Source organism: Schistocerca serialis, chromosome 2, assembly GCF_023864345.2.
Source record: "Schistocerca serialis cubense isolate TAMUIC-IGC-003099 chromosome 2, iqSchSeri2.2, whole genome shotgun sequence".
In the NCBI taxonomy this organism is placed as follows: Eukaryota; Metazoa; Arthropoda; class Insecta; order Orthoptera; family Acrididae; genus Schistocerca; species Schistocerca serialis.
The window spans coordinates 981,659,617-981,676,284 of record NC_064639.1 but is presented as its reverse complement, the minus strand read 5'-3'; the positions used below and the strand labels follow the sequence as shown (position 1 = coordinate 981,676,284).

The following is a 16,668-nucleotide window of genomic DNA, read 5'->3' as shown; positions in this document are numbered from 1 at the left end:
ACGTTTTGCATTATCGCGAAATAGGGGAAAGGGTGTCACTGAAATGATACAGGATTTGCGGTGGACTTCATAAAAACAAAGGCGTTTTTCGTCGCGGTTGAATCTTCTCACGAAATTTCAATCACCAACTTTCGCCTCCGAATGCGAAAATATTTTGTTGACGCCGACCAACATAGGGAGAAACGATCACCATATTAAAATAGGGGAAATCAGAGCTGGTACGGAATGATATAGGTGTTCGTTTCTTCTGCGCTCTATACGAGATTGGAATAACAGAGAATTGTGAAAATAGTTCGATGAATCCTCTGCCAGGCACTTAAATGTTATTTTCAGAGTATCCACGTAGATGTAGATTTTCAAAATAAGTCACGCATATCCCATGTTGAGTCAACGACATTGTAATTAGAATTGCAGTAGGCAAGGGATCATCAAGATCGGACCGTTGATCAACGAAAATGCGTAGCCTGTTCAGGTTAGTCACGTTTGTCCTTATGCCAGGTCTATGTTCGTTCCGGATACGCCGTCATCCAGGTAAACAGCTGTTCCAAACACACTTCGCACCACGGAGCAGGCTGCTGGGGTCAGCATTATGCTATGGGAAACATACACCTTGGCTTCCATGAGACCTGTGGTAGTAACTGAAGGTACCATTACAGCTGTGGACTACGTGAACATAATTTCAGATCAGCTGCATCCCTGTAAGTTTGATGTCTTCCTTGATGACGATACCATTTACCAGCACGATACCTGTCTGTACCGGCAGGCGAGAATCGTACTACAGGAGTTTGAGGATGACGACAGCTAACTCACGTTGACGCCTTATCCGCCAAAATCTCCTGATGTGAATCCGATGGAAAATATGTGGGGCGCAATGGGAGGCCAGGTGTGCGTCCACAAACCATATACTTCCAAAAACTTACCAAGGACTTGTCGATCCATGCCACCCAGAATCGCTTTAGTATTGCGTTCCAGAGGTGTTAAACAGGAGGCCGTAATGTTATGGCTCATTAGTGTATTTCTACATTTAAATTTCGCAAGCCACCTTATAGTTTGTTCCAGAAGACGCTTTGTGTATCACCCCTGCACCAAACGTCCATTACGCTACTGAATATGATAATGTTGAGACTTCTTTAATAGCTACTGTCTTCTGATCTCGTGGGTCAAGTCGAATTTTCTCTGTCTCTTCTGTTTATTCTTCCTGGTAAGGCTTCCACACTGATGAGCCATATTCAAAAATTAGTCGAGCAAGTGTTCCGCAAGCCACCGAATTACGCTGCCATTAAAGGTGCACAGCAGAAAGGCTAGCAAATAACCAAATTTTATTTATTATGCATATAAGTATAGTAGGAAGAATGTATGATTCAGTCTGTTGGTCATTTGGTTGCATACAGAATTCCCAGTTTAGTACATGGAGCTTTCATCTCCATCAGCGTGGCTCTAAGTGACTGACCTCTCATAACAGATGAGGGTACGTCTTTCCATGTTGTTATAATTCTATGCTATACTCCATCTATCGTGGTGGCTGGCGAATGGTGGCATGCCATTCCAATGCATGACCAGATGTTTTCAATAGGTAGAGATGTGGAGAACGTGAGACTTCGGCATGAGATGCGTCAGAATGGCATGGGTAACATACCGTCTTGCGTTGCATTGTTGAAAGATGTCACGGAGACCTCATACACAGGGCAGAGCCACCGGCCTTAAAATGTCAGAAATGGAATGGCTGCTGTCCGCATTATCGGTTATGCGAAACAGGCGTGATGTGTTGCGGTCGCTATTTGCGTAATTGGTGATATCTGTTCTATGAGCGTCAGACTGAGGTCTAAGGCAGCGGTCTGGTGACGTCACGAATCAACTGTTGCGTGGATACATAAGTGAACAGTGGATCTTCTCCTAAGTATTTCAAACTATTTGATTTTTCGTGGTGTCTCTGAGCTAAGAAGAAAAAGTATAGTTATAGACGCTGTTAGCAGTCTTACATTACGATTACTCCGCGTAATTAACTGTTGTATTATGTGCTTAATAAACTGCATTTTCACACGACGTTTAATGACCCCGAGATTCCGAACTAGGCCTGGAACGATAGGGTGACACGCCAGAAAAACTGAATCTCGCGCCGGTTTTCGTGTCAACCGCGCGGTGCGGGATCACTAGTTAAATACCGCGTCAACGTCAACCATGCCAAGCGCTGTCAGACCAGCGGCAGTTCGACTGCAGCCAAAGCCCCGCACTTCTGGTCGAATAATCCAGTACTGTGGTTTGCCCAAGTTGAGAGCCAATTTGTTTTGGGTCGCATCACATCAAGGTGATGCAATAAACGAGCAAGTGCCTACGGATGTACAAGACATCCTAACTTCGCGGGCAACCACTGAAAGATATACCTCCATCAAGCGTGCACTTGCAACGCGCTTATCGCATTCAGGAGCTAAGAGACTTTAAAAACTGTACGGTACTGAGGAACTTGGCGACCGCACACCATCTCGACTACTTCGTAGTCTTCGCACACTGGCAGGGAACGCAATTAACGGTGACATTACGTGGAATATTCACTGATGAGCCAAAACATTACGACCGTCTGCTTAATAGCTAGTTTGTTCTTCTCTGGAACGAAATACATCTCTGATTCTGCGTGTCAGGAATCCGACAGTTTGTTGGTAGGTTTGTGGAAGTACGTGGTGTTAGATGTCTACGCACCGATCATGTAATTTGAGTAAATAACAGGCCGCTGATTTGCGTACCCGGTGATGGCGCCCGTTAGTTACGTTAGTCAAATTTGGTCCCTCAGGTATCCACGTGTGTTGACTATAATGCTCCTCAACCACTGTAGCACGGTTCTGTCTCCAAGGAACGGTCAATTATACTGCTGAAACATGAGATCGTTCTGCGATCTGAAGTTTTCCCGGCGTATTTCCAATTTGAGCAGTTCTCGGGTATCCGACCGAGTAGCGTCGTAGTTTCTCCACAATACTTCGGCAGACGTACACGCCGTCATCTCTAGGTGGTCCCTGACGAATGCTGTGCTGTTAAAATAGAGGTGGAGCCCCTCCACGCCCACACGGCATGATGGCCAACACAAAAGGTCTACTGCTATCTCTGCATAAGGGTTATTGTATCCACTAAAGTGAGGTGTCGCAGGATGTGGGTACTGCGATGTTCGCGTACGTCTGGTTAGGATTAACCATTAATACGCGCTCATCTGGAGATAGATTGGTCGAAATCTGACGAAGGGTAGCGGTTTGAAGGGCAGAGGAAAAAAAGTGCCAAAGCAAGAGCCAAGGGAAAAAAACCTCTGCGAAAGTTAGGTCGGGCGGCAAGAGCAGTAGCGGTTGTCTTGCTGCCTGCGATAGGTTGTGCAAGGATAGGCTTTGTTAATAGTGGGTATCATGCATGTCGATACCTTGACGTTGTGCGTTTGTGCTGCTCGGCGGCTGGCGCTGGGTGCTGGTACAGAGTCCTCGTTCAGCGTCCTGCAACCTGCAACAGTTAGGTTTGTTATCGGTCTTGTGTCCGATAGGTCATATATCGGATGCACAGTGTAGGGTGATGTTAGCGAATTGTTTGTGCGTCTGTGGGCGAGGTCGTCGGTGTCCCTGCTGTGGCCTGTTGGTCGGCTCTAATAGCAGCTGGTAGTTGCCAGTCAGTGTTGCTGATATGCAGGGGCTTACCGGCGTTTGTCGCTGTTTGCGTATGTTAGTTTACCATAGGTGGTTATGCCCTAGCTAGCAGTGTCTTTGGCCGCTTGTGTTTCCACCTGTGGTTGTGGTCGTAGTTTCCCAGAGTGAGGATGAAAGGATTGTTCGAGTGTCTCGAGTTCCTGTATAGTCGTGTGGCGTGTTTCTTGAATACTTCCTTGAGGGTATCAAGGCGGTATTCATGGTGAAGATCCACGGTGCGTGTGTAGCGTGGAGCATTGCTGATGATTCGTAGCACCTTGTTCTGTATGATCTGCAGGCGGCGCAGTCGTGTGGGAGCTGCATATCCCCAGACGGGAGCTGCGTACGTCATCAGAGGTCTAATCAGTGCTGTTCCTCTCGCCCCTCTATATATACTAGCCGTTATCCCCTCCACCGTTCCTCTCCTGGTGTCTTTGGTGCGGCCGGCGCGGCGGCTACTGGAGGTGGTGGGGGAAGCGGCGCCTGGGTCTGAACTGGGGTCTGCAGTCTCCCTGCTGCCGCCGTCGGGGGCGGTCCTCGATCTCTGGGACCGCATCTTTCTCTCCAGGCTGAGTGTAGGGTTCCAAACCTGACTAAGCTGAAGGCCGCTGTCTTTATTAATTAGATCGTCCTGTAGTCGGATTTCGATGGCCTCTTTAGTAACGCAGTCCCAGAAGTAGGAGGATTGACAGAGTATTTTTGTTTTTTCATAGTCCATAGTATGGCCAGTCTTTATACAATGGTCAGCCACGGCTGATTTAGTGGCCTGGCGTAATTCGGTATGGCGCTTGTGTTCGCGGCACCTCTCTTCTACAGTGCGGACTGTCTCCCCAATGTATGATTTTCCGCACTGACAGGGAATTTGATAAAAGCCTGGTTTTCGAAGGCCTAGATCATCTTTCACTGAACCCAGTAGAGTGAAGGTTTTTGCAGGGGGTCGGAATACACATTTCGCATTGTGGTTCCCCAGGATTCTACCGATTTTTCTTGAGGTGTTTCTGACAAACGGAATGCATGTCAATGACTTGTGTTCTTCTGTCTTTTCTTCTTGTTCTCTTGGCGCAGTCTGTCTGAGTGCTTGTCTCATTTGCTTCTGGTTGTACCCATTTTTCCAAAATGTTGTCTCGAGGTGCTGCAGTTCTGCCGGAAGGCTCTCCTGATCGCAGATCGATCGTGTCCTGTGAACAAGCGTGCGCGATTCAAAATGAGATCGTTGTCGGAGAAGACATCAAGGATGAAGGGATGCAGGTGGTTCGTAGCTGTCGGCATGTCTTCGATTACCACCAAAGGTCCCATGCAGGCGCAAGGGAATGTCTCTAGTAGCATAACTGTCCTCTCACCAGCCTGTATCCATAGCTGTCTGCACGTTTCGACCCGCCGTTCAACTCGATGACGGTGTTTCTGGAGACGACAGTCGACCTAATGTAGCAGAAATGTAATTCACGCGAAGAACCGACATGTTTCGATTGTTCGACTGTCGAATACCGATGGTCTCGTGCTCACTGCAATCATAACTGACGATGTCGTTCGGTCAACAAGTGAACAATAGGTGTGTCTGATGTGGAGCTCCGTGTTCAACAATGCACGATGAACAGTGTGCGCTGAAACACTTGTGTGTGCACCAGCATTGCGCTCTTTCAGCAGAGATGCCACAGATCACAATCTATCCTACATTGCAGAGCAGACAAGCCTCCGAACCCCACCTTCTGTGGAGAGTCGTGGACCTTCAACCATGTAGCGCCTAGTGGTAGTTTCATTGTCCTTCTACGAGTCGCATCCATAAAGTAAGCTTCCCGATGTTGTTCCTTTAAAACAGACGTATTTAGACGGGAAAACTGTGCATGCGCATCAGATCTATGGCGTGATAATCAAATTCCCGCCAGAAAGGTCCCGCCTGGTGCCGGTACCGCAGCAGCAGTGCCCCGAGATAGCATCTCTTATTCGTTCTCCCGTCGCCCCCGACGTTCGGTAGCGACAAGGTCTCTTAATGCAAAAAACATAGTGCAAATCCAAATTCATCATCAGATCTGTCAGGTCTATGGAGAGAACATCATGAGCAAACGGATAGTGTGTCGCTGGTGTAGGCTTTTCTCCGAAGGTCGTCGAAGTGTACCCAATGAAGAACATAGTGGGCAACCGTCCCTCATCAATGACCAGCTGGTTGAGCTGGTGTGGGAGTGCATCCTGGAGATGATTACGAAGCTCAGCAGCCGTTTTCCACAGATATCGCAACCCCTGTTTTATGAAATTATCACTAAGCACCTGTTGCTCAAGAAATTGTGTGCCAGGTGGGCACCTAAAAACCTGATACCCGACCACAAAACGAAATGCTTTGAAACAGCATTGGCATTTTTGCAGTGGTGTCATGATGATGGCGACGAGTTCCTCGACAGGATCATCATGGGCGATGATATGCGGATTTCTCACTTGACCACAGAAACCAAGCAGCAGTCAATGCATTGGTGTCACAGTGGATCTCCAGTCAAGACGAAATTCAAACAGACTGTATCAGTGCAGAAAGTGATGCCCACGGTGTTTGGAAGAGGAACGGCATTCTACTCATTGACTTCCTGCCCAGAGGTGAAACAGTGAATGCTGACCGTTACTGTGAAAACGTGCAGAAACTGCGACGATCCATTCAGAACGAGAGGCGTGGACTACTTACTGCAGGTGTTGCGCTGTTCCATGACAACGCTTCTTCCCATACAGCTTGGCACACAGCTACTGTTTCGCAGAAGTTCGACTGGGAGCTGTTTGACCATCCAGCATACAGTCCTGATTTTACTCCCAGCAGTTTTCATTTTTTCCTGCACATGAAGAATTCCTGTCCTTCGGCCAGCGTTTTGACAACGACGAAGAGCTGAAGACGAGCGTCACACACTGGTTTCATTCACGGGCGGCAGACTTCTATGACACAGGGATACAAAAGTTGATCCCAGAATGTGACAATGTCTCAATTCTTTTGGTGACTTTGTTGAAAAAAGCTCAAACATTGCTGTACCTGTTGCGAACAAAGTTTTTCATGTAACTACGTTGTCTTTGTTTAAAAAAGGGGGGGGGGGGGGGGAACTTACTTTCTGGATGCGCCTCGTACCTCTTTCCGTAGCTGCTCACGATAGTAGCACCACCTTCTCCATTCTCGAAATACTCGTTCACAGGCTCTGCGTAATATGAGGGTGAGTCATACGAAAAATTTAAATATTTTTTAAATATTATTTATTGTGCAGAAGTGGTACAAAGCTGTATCACTTTTCAACGTAGTCTCTCCCACGCTCAATGCAAGTCCTCCAGCGCTTACAAAGCGCATAAATACATTTAGAAAAAAATTCTTTTGCTAGTCCGCGCAACCACTCATGCACCGCGTGGCACACCTCTTCATCAGAACGGAACTTCTTTCGTCCCAATGCGTCTTTGAGTGGTCCAAACATATAGAAATCACTTGAGGCTAGGTCTGGTGAGTATGGTGGATGACGAAGACACTCAAAATGCAGGTCTGTGATTGTTGCAACTGTTGTGCGGGCAGTGTGGGGCCTTGCATTGTCATGTTGCAAAAGAACACCTGCTGATAACAATCCACGTCGCTTTGATTTGATTGCAGGCCGCAGATGATTTTTTATGAGATCTGTGTATGACGCACTGGTGACAGTGGTCCCTCTAGGCATGTAATGCTCCAAAATGACGCCTTTTTCGTCCCAAAAGAGAGTCAGCATAACCTTACCTGCTGATAGTTCTGTTCGAAATTTCTTTGGTTTTGGTGATGTGGAATGGCGCCATTCCTTGTTCCCTCTCTTCGTTTCCGGTTGTTGGAAGTGAACCCAGGTTTTGTCCCCAGTAACGATTCTTGCAAGGAAGCCATCACCTTCTCGTTCAAAGCGCCGAAGAAGTTCTTCACAAGCATCAACATGTTCTCTCATTTCAGGAGTCAGCTGCCGTGGCACCCATCTTGCAGACACTTTGTGAAACTGCAGCACATCATGCATAATGTAGTGTGCTGACCCGTGACTAATCTGTAAACATGCTGCAATGCCATTCAGTGTCACTCGGCGGTTTTCCTTCACTATGTCTTCAACTGCTGCAATGTTCTGTGGAGTCACAACTCGTTATGCCTGACCTGGACGAGGAGCATCTTCCACTGAAGTTACACCATTTGCGAACTGCCTACTCCATTCGTAGACTTGCTGCTGCGACAAACATGCATCACCGTATTGAATCTTCATTCATCAATGAATTCCAATAGGTTTCACACCTTCACTACGAAAAACCAAATAACAGAACGCTGTTCTTCCCCGGTGCAAGTCACAAGCGGGCGGCCATCTCTATATTCATACTGCGACGGTATGTGTGCATCAGCACTATGCTGCCACCTGTGGGCCATTCTGCACGCTGTTTGTAGCACGCCTACCAACTTACAGGATAACGGCGCGAAATTTCGATTTGTTATTACAAATTTAAGGTTAGCATTTGACTCACCCTCGTAATAATCTGCCCTCTGTCAAAGACGCTTATCTCAATGGATTTCCCCATTTGCAGCCCATACCTTCGCTAGAAGTTCGGTGGCAGGAGGAAGAAGACTTTTGGTCAGGTGAATACGGGGTTATAAATACAAAATCAGATAAGGGTAATGCAGGAGTAGGTTTAATAACGAATAAAAAAATAGGAGTACGGGTAAGCTACTACAAACATCATAGTGAACGCATTATTGTGGCCAAGATGGACACGAAGCCCACGCCTACTACTGTAGCACAAGTTTATATGCCAACTAGCTCCGCAGATGACGAAGAAATTGATGAAATGTATGATGAGATAAAAGAAATTATTCAGGTAGTGAAGGGGGACGAAAATTTAATAGTCATGGGTGACTGGAATTCAGGAGTAGGAAAAGGGAGAGAAGGAAACATAGTAGGTGAATATGGAATGGGAGTAAGAAATGAAAGAGGAAGCCGCCTGGTAGAATTTTGCGCAGAGCATAACTTAATCATAGCTAACACTTGGTTCAAGAATCATGAAAGAAGGTTGTATACATGGAAGAACCCTGGAGATACTAAAAGGTATCAGATAGATTATATAATGGTAAGACAGGGAGTTAGGAACCAGGTTTTAAATTGTAAGACATTTCCAGGGGCGTATGAGGACTCTGACCACAATCTATTGGTTCTGAGCTGTAGATTAAAAATGAAGAAACTGCAAAAAGATGGGAATTTAAGCAGATGGGACCTGGATAAACTGAAAGAACCAGAGGTTGTACAGTGTTTCAGGGAGAGCATAAGGGAACAATTGATAGGAATTGGGGGAAAGAAATACAGTAGAAGAAGAATGGGTAGCTTTGAGGGACGCAATAGTGAAGGCAGCAGAGGATCAAATTGGTAAAAAGACGAGGGCTAGTAGAAACCCTTGGATAACAGAAGAAATATTGAATTTAGTTGATGAAAGCAGAAAATATAAAAATGCAGTATATTAAGCAACCAATAAAGGAAACAAAGGAAAAGTTCGGAGTAGGTATTAAAATCCATGGAAAAGAAATAAAAACTTTGAGGTTCGCCGATGACATTGTAATTCTGTCAGAGACAGCAAAGGACCTGGAAGAGCAATTGAACGGAATGGACAGTGTCTTGAAAGGAGGGTATAAGATGAACATCAACAAAAGCAAAACGAGGATAATGGAATGCAGTCGAATTAAGTCGGGTGATGCAGAGGGAATTAGATTAGGAAATGAGACACTTAAAGTAGTAAAGGAGATTTGCTATTTGGGGAGCAAAATAACTGATGATGGTCGAAGTAGAGAGGATATAAAATGTAGACTGGCAATGGCAAGGAAAGCGTTTCTGAAGAAGAAAAATTTGTTAACATCGAGTATAGATTTAAGTGTCAGGAAGTCGTTTCTGAAAGTATTTGTATGGAGTGTAGCCATGTATGGAAGTGAAACATGGACGATAAATAGTTTAGACAAGGAGAGAATAGAAGGTTTCGAAATGTGGTGCTACAGAAGAATGTTGAAGATTAAGTGGGTAGATCACGTAACTAATGAGGAGGTATTGAATAGAATTGGGGAGAAGAGGAGTTTGTGGCACAACTTGACTAGAAGAAGGGATCGGTTGGTAGGACATGTTCTGAGACATCGACGGGTCACCAATTTGGTATTGGATGGCAGCGTGGAGGGTAAAAATCGTAGAGGGAGACCAAGAGATGAATACACTAAGCAGATTCAGAAGGATGTCGGCTGCAGGAAATATTGGGAGATGAAGCAGCTTGCACAGGATTGCACAGGATAGAGTCGCATGGAGAGCTGCACCAAACCAGTCTCAGGACTGATGAGCACAACAACAACAACATCTTCGCGTCACGTGTCCGCAACGCCACCAGGCGGCATCCAACGTCGCGGTGGGCAGTGGTCATAATGTTTTGACTTTTCAATGTTTAGCGATCACACTTACCTCCGGTTGCACAGAAAATACTCGCAGTCTGCGCTGGTGACCTCGACGCTGTTGCTCAAACTGCAGACCGGCAGTCAATATGTATCCACCAACGGGCGTCACCGCCATGCCCTCCAGAACAGAGATCCTGCAGAGACATCTCTGGAAGCACTGCAAGCACAAGTAGCTGAACCGTCTAAGCAAGTCACGGACCAGCAAATACTCCGCTCCACACGTGTGCCATAACAGCGACGCTCATCCAGCAGAAAAATGAGTTTGCCCATAAGGGAGAATATCTGCTGGTATCACAAACAATTTGGAGCTGAGGCTCAGCAGTGCCGACCACCCTGTGACAAGCGAACCGCCGCCGGAAATCAATAGCGACAGCGACTGAGTTCAAACCGGACAGCAGTCGACTGTTTATAACCGAACACTCTACTGAGCCACAGTTTATCATTAACACAGCAACTTATCTTTGTTTACCCTCCTAGTCACCCTCCATGGTGAAATACCGATGGCAATTACCTGTATACTGCGAATGGATCTTCCATCAAGTCATACGGCTACCTCAACTTACATCTGAACTTCAGTCTTCGGCATGAATTCATGTGGAGATTCAGTGTTGCCGATTTACTGTACTCGATTGTTGGAGAGGACTTCCTCTCTTTTTAGAGTTTCCTCCCACATCGTCGTAGCCGTTGCCTGCTAGATTTTGGAACACAGATGCAACACCATGCCATCTAAGCTGGCGTCAAAATGATTGCAGGTGATTCACCATACAATGACCCGCTTCCCTGAAATCACCTCCCCATCGCCTGCTCCAGTACCGGCAAGACACTCAACAATAACGTTACATCGCATTGTCACTACGCCAGGACCGTAAGTTCATGCATGGCCGTGTCATCTGCATCTGGGAAAGCTAAAGCCCCCAAAGCAAAGGTTTGCTTTTATGTTAGCACAAGGGATCTGTCGCCCTTCAAATAGCAGCTAGCCTCTTCAGTCCATATTCTCCTAGTAAGAATAATGGGTAGCATCCATGTGGTGCTGTCGTCAGCTTAACGACAGAACGATACATGATCGTTATCCTGTGCCACATATAGAAGACTTTGCTAAGCACATTCTTGCTAAGACTGTTTCCTCGACGATCGACCGTGTCCGTACTTTTTATCATTATCATGTCCGCTGCCGGTAGCTGAGTGGTGACACGGTAGCTCAGCGTGTTCAGTCAGAGGGCTAGCTGCCCTCTGTAATAAAAAAAACTGACTTAATGGATCAACTACGAACTGAAACGGGTGTCTTTCGACGTCCGCCCAGAGCAGATACAACGAACGGAAACGAATAAAATGGTATTAAAAAAAAATAAAAATAAAAAAAAGTGGTCAGCGCGGCAGATTGTCAATCCTAAGGGCCCGGGTTCGATTCCCGGCTTGGTCGGAGATTTTTCTCCGCTCAGAGACTGGGTGTTGTGTTGTCCTAATCATCATCATTTCATCCCCATCGACGCGCAAGTCGCCGAAGTGGCGTCAAATCGAAAGACTTGCACCCGGCGAACGGTCTACCCGACGGGAGGCCCTAGTCACACGACGTTATTATTATTATCATCATCCTATCCAGTTTTTTAGGCATCCTTGCCTGTTCCAATTTCGATAGATTGCAGCTGATCTTTCCATCTCATCTTAGGACACCCAACATTTATTTTCCCTTCAGGTAAATACTTGTATATTAATTTAGGTGTTCGTTCTTCTGAAGTCCTTTAAATTACTTCTTTCTGTACTCCTCTGTTTTCTGTAGTATGACTTCGACTCCCAGTTTCTTTCTTATTTCACTATTTTTTATGTAGTCTATGGGTCTGCAATCAGTTAGTAGTCTTCGGAGTCTCATGCCTGCTGCTTCAATCCTCCTCCATTGACTGGCGCTTAGAGTCCACGTCAATGACAATTACGTTAGAACTGGTACTGCCACTACATTATAAAATTTTAGTACTGTCTCTTTCCTAACTTTTTTGAGCAGAGTGCAACTTCTGAAATTTTTGCAATTTGTATTTCTGATCATTTTGTATTGCATTTGAGATCTCACATGTCAGGTATTTAAGAGTATTTACTTATTCTACCAGTTTGTCATCAATTATTACTTTTGCTCTTAAATGCTCCTTATCATGGAACGCGATTATCTTTGTTTGACCTTTAGATATTGTCATATTATAATCATTTGCTACCTTGTACAAGGACAAAACTGCGCTCTGTGCTTTTTATCATACACAAACTGCATCGGAAGATATATCCAAAACTGCTGTTGGCACTTCTTTCGGATTTCAGGAATTTGGGAGAATGACATTCGGACTACGCAATGCCAACCATACTTTCTAGCACGTCACGGATTAAGTAACTAGAGATTTAGATTTTTGTTACGTGTAAATTGATGACCACTTGCAATGTCGTCCAATGAGACAGAGCATCCAGCACAAGAATATGGATTAATGACTAAACCACAAAAATATGTCTTTGAATCAATGATTGTAAAATTCTTTTAGTATACCATATCAATGAACGAGGAATTCAGCTACCTCAGGACAGATTCGAAACTATTTCTTCGTTCCCGAAGTTCACTACAATAACAGAATTACATCGTTTCTTGGGGCTGAAAAACTTCTGTCGACGTTTTGTGCACAGTCTAGCATTATTGGCAGCACCTCTCAATGAAAAGCTAAGAGTTTCAACTAAATCTGAAGACACGTTACAGCGGACTGATGAAACGAAAATACCCTTGGATTAACTAAAAGTTGCTGTTGCCGTGGCTGCATTGTTAAGCTCATCCTCTTCTTGATCCACCTGTCTAAGTTATGGTAGACAGATGCATAGATTGCAACCGAGTTTCCATTCTGTATACTCTCTGTTCCGTGGCATGATTTTACTTTTGTGATGACAATGCGAATAAATGTTTTAGATATTTTGCTGGTCTATAAAAAGGGTAAATAAAGAAAAACTGACAATAATAGTGTAACAATAATGCACAGAAGGTGTTGCAAATGGCTTACCGTATTTACTGAAAGTATTTCATAGTTCGAAATGAGTTGTTTCTTCGTGACACCTCACCGCCGTCTACAGTATCATTGCAACGGAATTAATTAGAACAAATACTCGAAAATATGCAAATGCAACAGGAAACGCAAAAAAAATATTGTTGGCTGTCACTTCTTATTCCGTTACAGAAAAAACGTAAATAAAGTGGAGTCTGAGCTGTGATACTATGTCGAAATAGTATAATACCATTGCTCTCCACATCTTTAAGCCAACTTCAGTTCCTGGCATCAAATTGTTAATATATATGTAAAACGCATATACATAGTTTCACGAGACTTCTGAAGGTGATATATCAGTAGCAGCGAAATAATAACACTCAGAACACGCTAAATGTTATACGAGCTAAAGTGCGCCGTCTCAAAATCACGTGACGAGCTGCAGGAGATGTGGAGAGAATGGAAGGGTTTGGTGCAAGGAGGAGGCAGCTCCACTTTCTCCAGTTTGTGGCAAATTTAAAAAAACGTTTTAAAAATTCAGTTTTCACCAAAACGAAAAAGTTGTTAGCCTTGTTTTAGGCTATAGGGTATCTAATACTAATGACGAGAATACACACAAATGCATGCACTCAGGTACGTGCAATAGAGTTTTAAGTTTTGGAGCTGCCTCCGTTTTGCTCCAAAGTGAATGAAAAACTCTTTGTAGGGACATTTTGTTCATAATTAACCATATTTCAGTTTAAAAAAACATTTATTAATAAAGAAAGTACATCATTATTGGCATAATACATTAATTCTACAGTTCTTCTTCGGTCTTCTAGCTCCCCTTCAGTCACCTCAGGATCGTTTGAAGCATCTGACGTCAACTGGTCGTAAAACCACATTTCGTTTTGCCCAACATACTTTCTGACCAGCTCTTTGACATCTTTAAACTTTTGGCCTTTAAGGGGGAGGAGACAATCATAAGCTTGTTAAAGATGGTCCATTGTTATGAGACTCGCAGGTCCTTGGTTGCAAATTTGCGCATTATCAAAGGCAGTCATCCCTACGGTCGCACTGCATTGAATAATCCTTTTACCGATGTATGGCTGTTCATAGAGGAATATTTTGTACTTAGTGATTAAATATTTTCCTCTTTTCTTGTTCGATAATGACACGTAATGGTTCTTTACAAAAAAATTTCTTCAACGTGTCAAAAAAATGGAAAATAAATCTCTGGTCCACTTCAGTGACATGAAACGCGCCATGTATAGAACGGTCTGCTGAATAATACGTAACACAACCTCCTCCCTGCTATTGTTCGGGGGAAGAACGAGACAGCTCCCGGAGTTGCCTCTGTTTTCATGCAAACTCGGAGTACAGGCAGCTCCATCTGTTGGATTTCTCTGAAGTTAGTGGTGGAGCTGCCTCTTTCTTGCACCAAACAACGGGGCTTTTTTTGTATGTGATAGAATGTTCAACTCAATAGAGCCAAAAAGTGGAGCTGCCTCCTTCTTGCGCCAAACCCCTCAATTGTAGTTCTGCACAACCGAATGCTCATTCCATAGATGTTTATAGTCTATGCCTCGGCCTCAGTGAGCGCTACCGAACGTCATGCCGTGGTGTTGCGTGCAGGACGCAGGCCGCTTCTTCACGTGCGCCTTCACACCAGCCATAGAGCCCGACGTGGAGGGCGCCTTCCTCACCGACTCTCCCGCCGTCCTACAGGAGCGCGGCAACTTCTCGCAGGTGCCGCTCCTAATCGGCTCCACCAGTGTCGAGTGCCTCTTCATCACACGCGGTGAGTACGGCCTGCTACTCTGCTCCTCAAGATGCAATGCCGTTTGAGAGTAGGCCTAAAGGGTTTTCAACAGCGCTGAGTTGTAGTTTTTAGTAGGACAGCTGCATCAACTGTACACTGATCAGCCAGAACATAATGACCACCTAACTAATAGCCGGTGTCTCCACATCTGCCGCGGATAACACCAGGCGACGTCTCGTGGCGTGGAAGCAATGAGGCCTTGGTAGGTCACTGGAGGGAGTTGGTTCGAATGGTCCAAATGGCTCTAAGCACTATGGGACTTAACATCTGAGGTCATCAGTCCCTTGGAACTTAGAACTACTTAAACCTAGAATGAGATTTTCACTCTGCAGCGGAGTGTGCGCTGATATGAAACTTCCTGGCAGATTAAAACTGTGTGCCCGAACGAGACACGAACTCGGGACCTTTGCCTTTCGCGGGCAAGTGCTCTACCATCTGAGCTACCGAAGCACGACTCACGCCCGATACTCACAGCTTTACGTCTGCCAGTACCTCGTCTCCTACCTTCCAAACTTTACAGAAGCTCTCCTGCGAAACTAGCAGAACTAGCACTTCTGAAAGAAAGGATATTGCGGGGACATGGCTTAGCCACAGCCTGGGGGATGTTTCCAGAATGAGATTTTCACTCTGCAGCGGAGTGTGCGCTGATATGAAACTTCCTGGCAGATTAAAACTGTGTGCCCGACCGAGACACGAACTCGGGACCTTTGCCTTTCGCGGGCAAGTGCTCTACCATCTGAGCTACCGAAGCACGACTCACGCCCGATACTCACAGCTTTACGTCTGCCAGTACCTCGTCTCCTACCTTCCAAACTTTACAGAAGCTCTCCTGCGAAACTAGCAGAACTAGCACTCCTGAAAGAAAGTTCTGCTAGTTTCGCAGGAGAGCTTCTGTAAAGTTTGGAAGGTAGGAGACGAGGTACTGGCAGACGTAAAGCTGTGAGTATCGGGCGTGAGTCGTGCTTCGGTAGCTCAGATGGTAGAGCACTTGCCCGCGAAAGGCAAAGGTCCCGAGTTCGTGTCTCGGTCGGGCACACAGTTTTAACCTGCCAGGAAGTTTCATATCAGCGCACACTCCGCTGCAGAGTGAAAATCTCATTCTGGAAACATCCCCCAGGCTGTGGCTAAGCCATGTCTCCGCAATATCCTTTCTTTCAGGAGTGCTAGTTCTGCTAGTTTCGCAGGAGAGCTTCTGTAAAGTTTGGAAGGTAGGAGACGAGGTACTGGCAGACGTAAAGCTGTGAGTACCGGGCGTGAGTCTTGCTTCGGTAGCTCAGATGGTAGAGCACTTGCCCGCGAAAGGCAAAGGTCCCGAGTTCGTGTCTCGGTCGGGCACACAGTTTTAACCTGCCAGGAAGTTTCATATCAGCGCACACTCCGCTGCAGAGTGAAAATCTCATTCTGGAAACATCCCCCAGGCTGTGGCTAAGCCATGTCTCCGCAATATCCTTTCTTTCAGGAGTGCTAGTTCTGCTAGTTTCGCAGGAGAGCTTCTGTAAAGTTTGGAAGGTAGGAGACGAGGTACTGGCAGACGTAAAGCTGTGAGTACCGGGCGTGAGTCTTGCTTCGGTAGCTCAGATGGTAGAACACTTGCTCGCGAAAGGCAAAGGTCCCGAGTTCGAGTCTCGGTCGGGCACACAGTTTTAATCTGCCAGGAAGTTACTTAAATCTAACTAACCTAAGGGCATAACACACAGCCATGCCCAAGGTATGACTCGATCCTGCGACCGTAGCAGCAGCGCGGCTCCGGACTCAAGCGCCTAGAACCGCTCGGCCGCAGGAGAGAGT

General features: G+C 45.7%; 1 protein-coding gene across 3 annotated transcripts in view; it reads left to right on the top strand.

Annotated features, from left to right (window-relative positions):
- LOC126458398 (esterase FE4-like) overlaps nt 1-16,668 on the top strand; it is a 325,378-nt gene that overhangs the window by 215,734 nt on the left and 92,976 nt on the right. For all 3 annotated transcript variants that reach the window (XR_007585628.1, XM_050095409.1, XM_050095408.1), the window contains one exon: nt 14,694-14,859. Coding sequence is in view for 2 of the 3 variants with exons in the window: in XM_050095409.1 (XP_049951366.1) it covers nt 14,694-14,859 (166 nt within the window). In the remaining variant the exon portion in view is untranslated. The remainder of the gene's footprint in view (nt 1-14,693; nt 14,860-16,668) is intronic.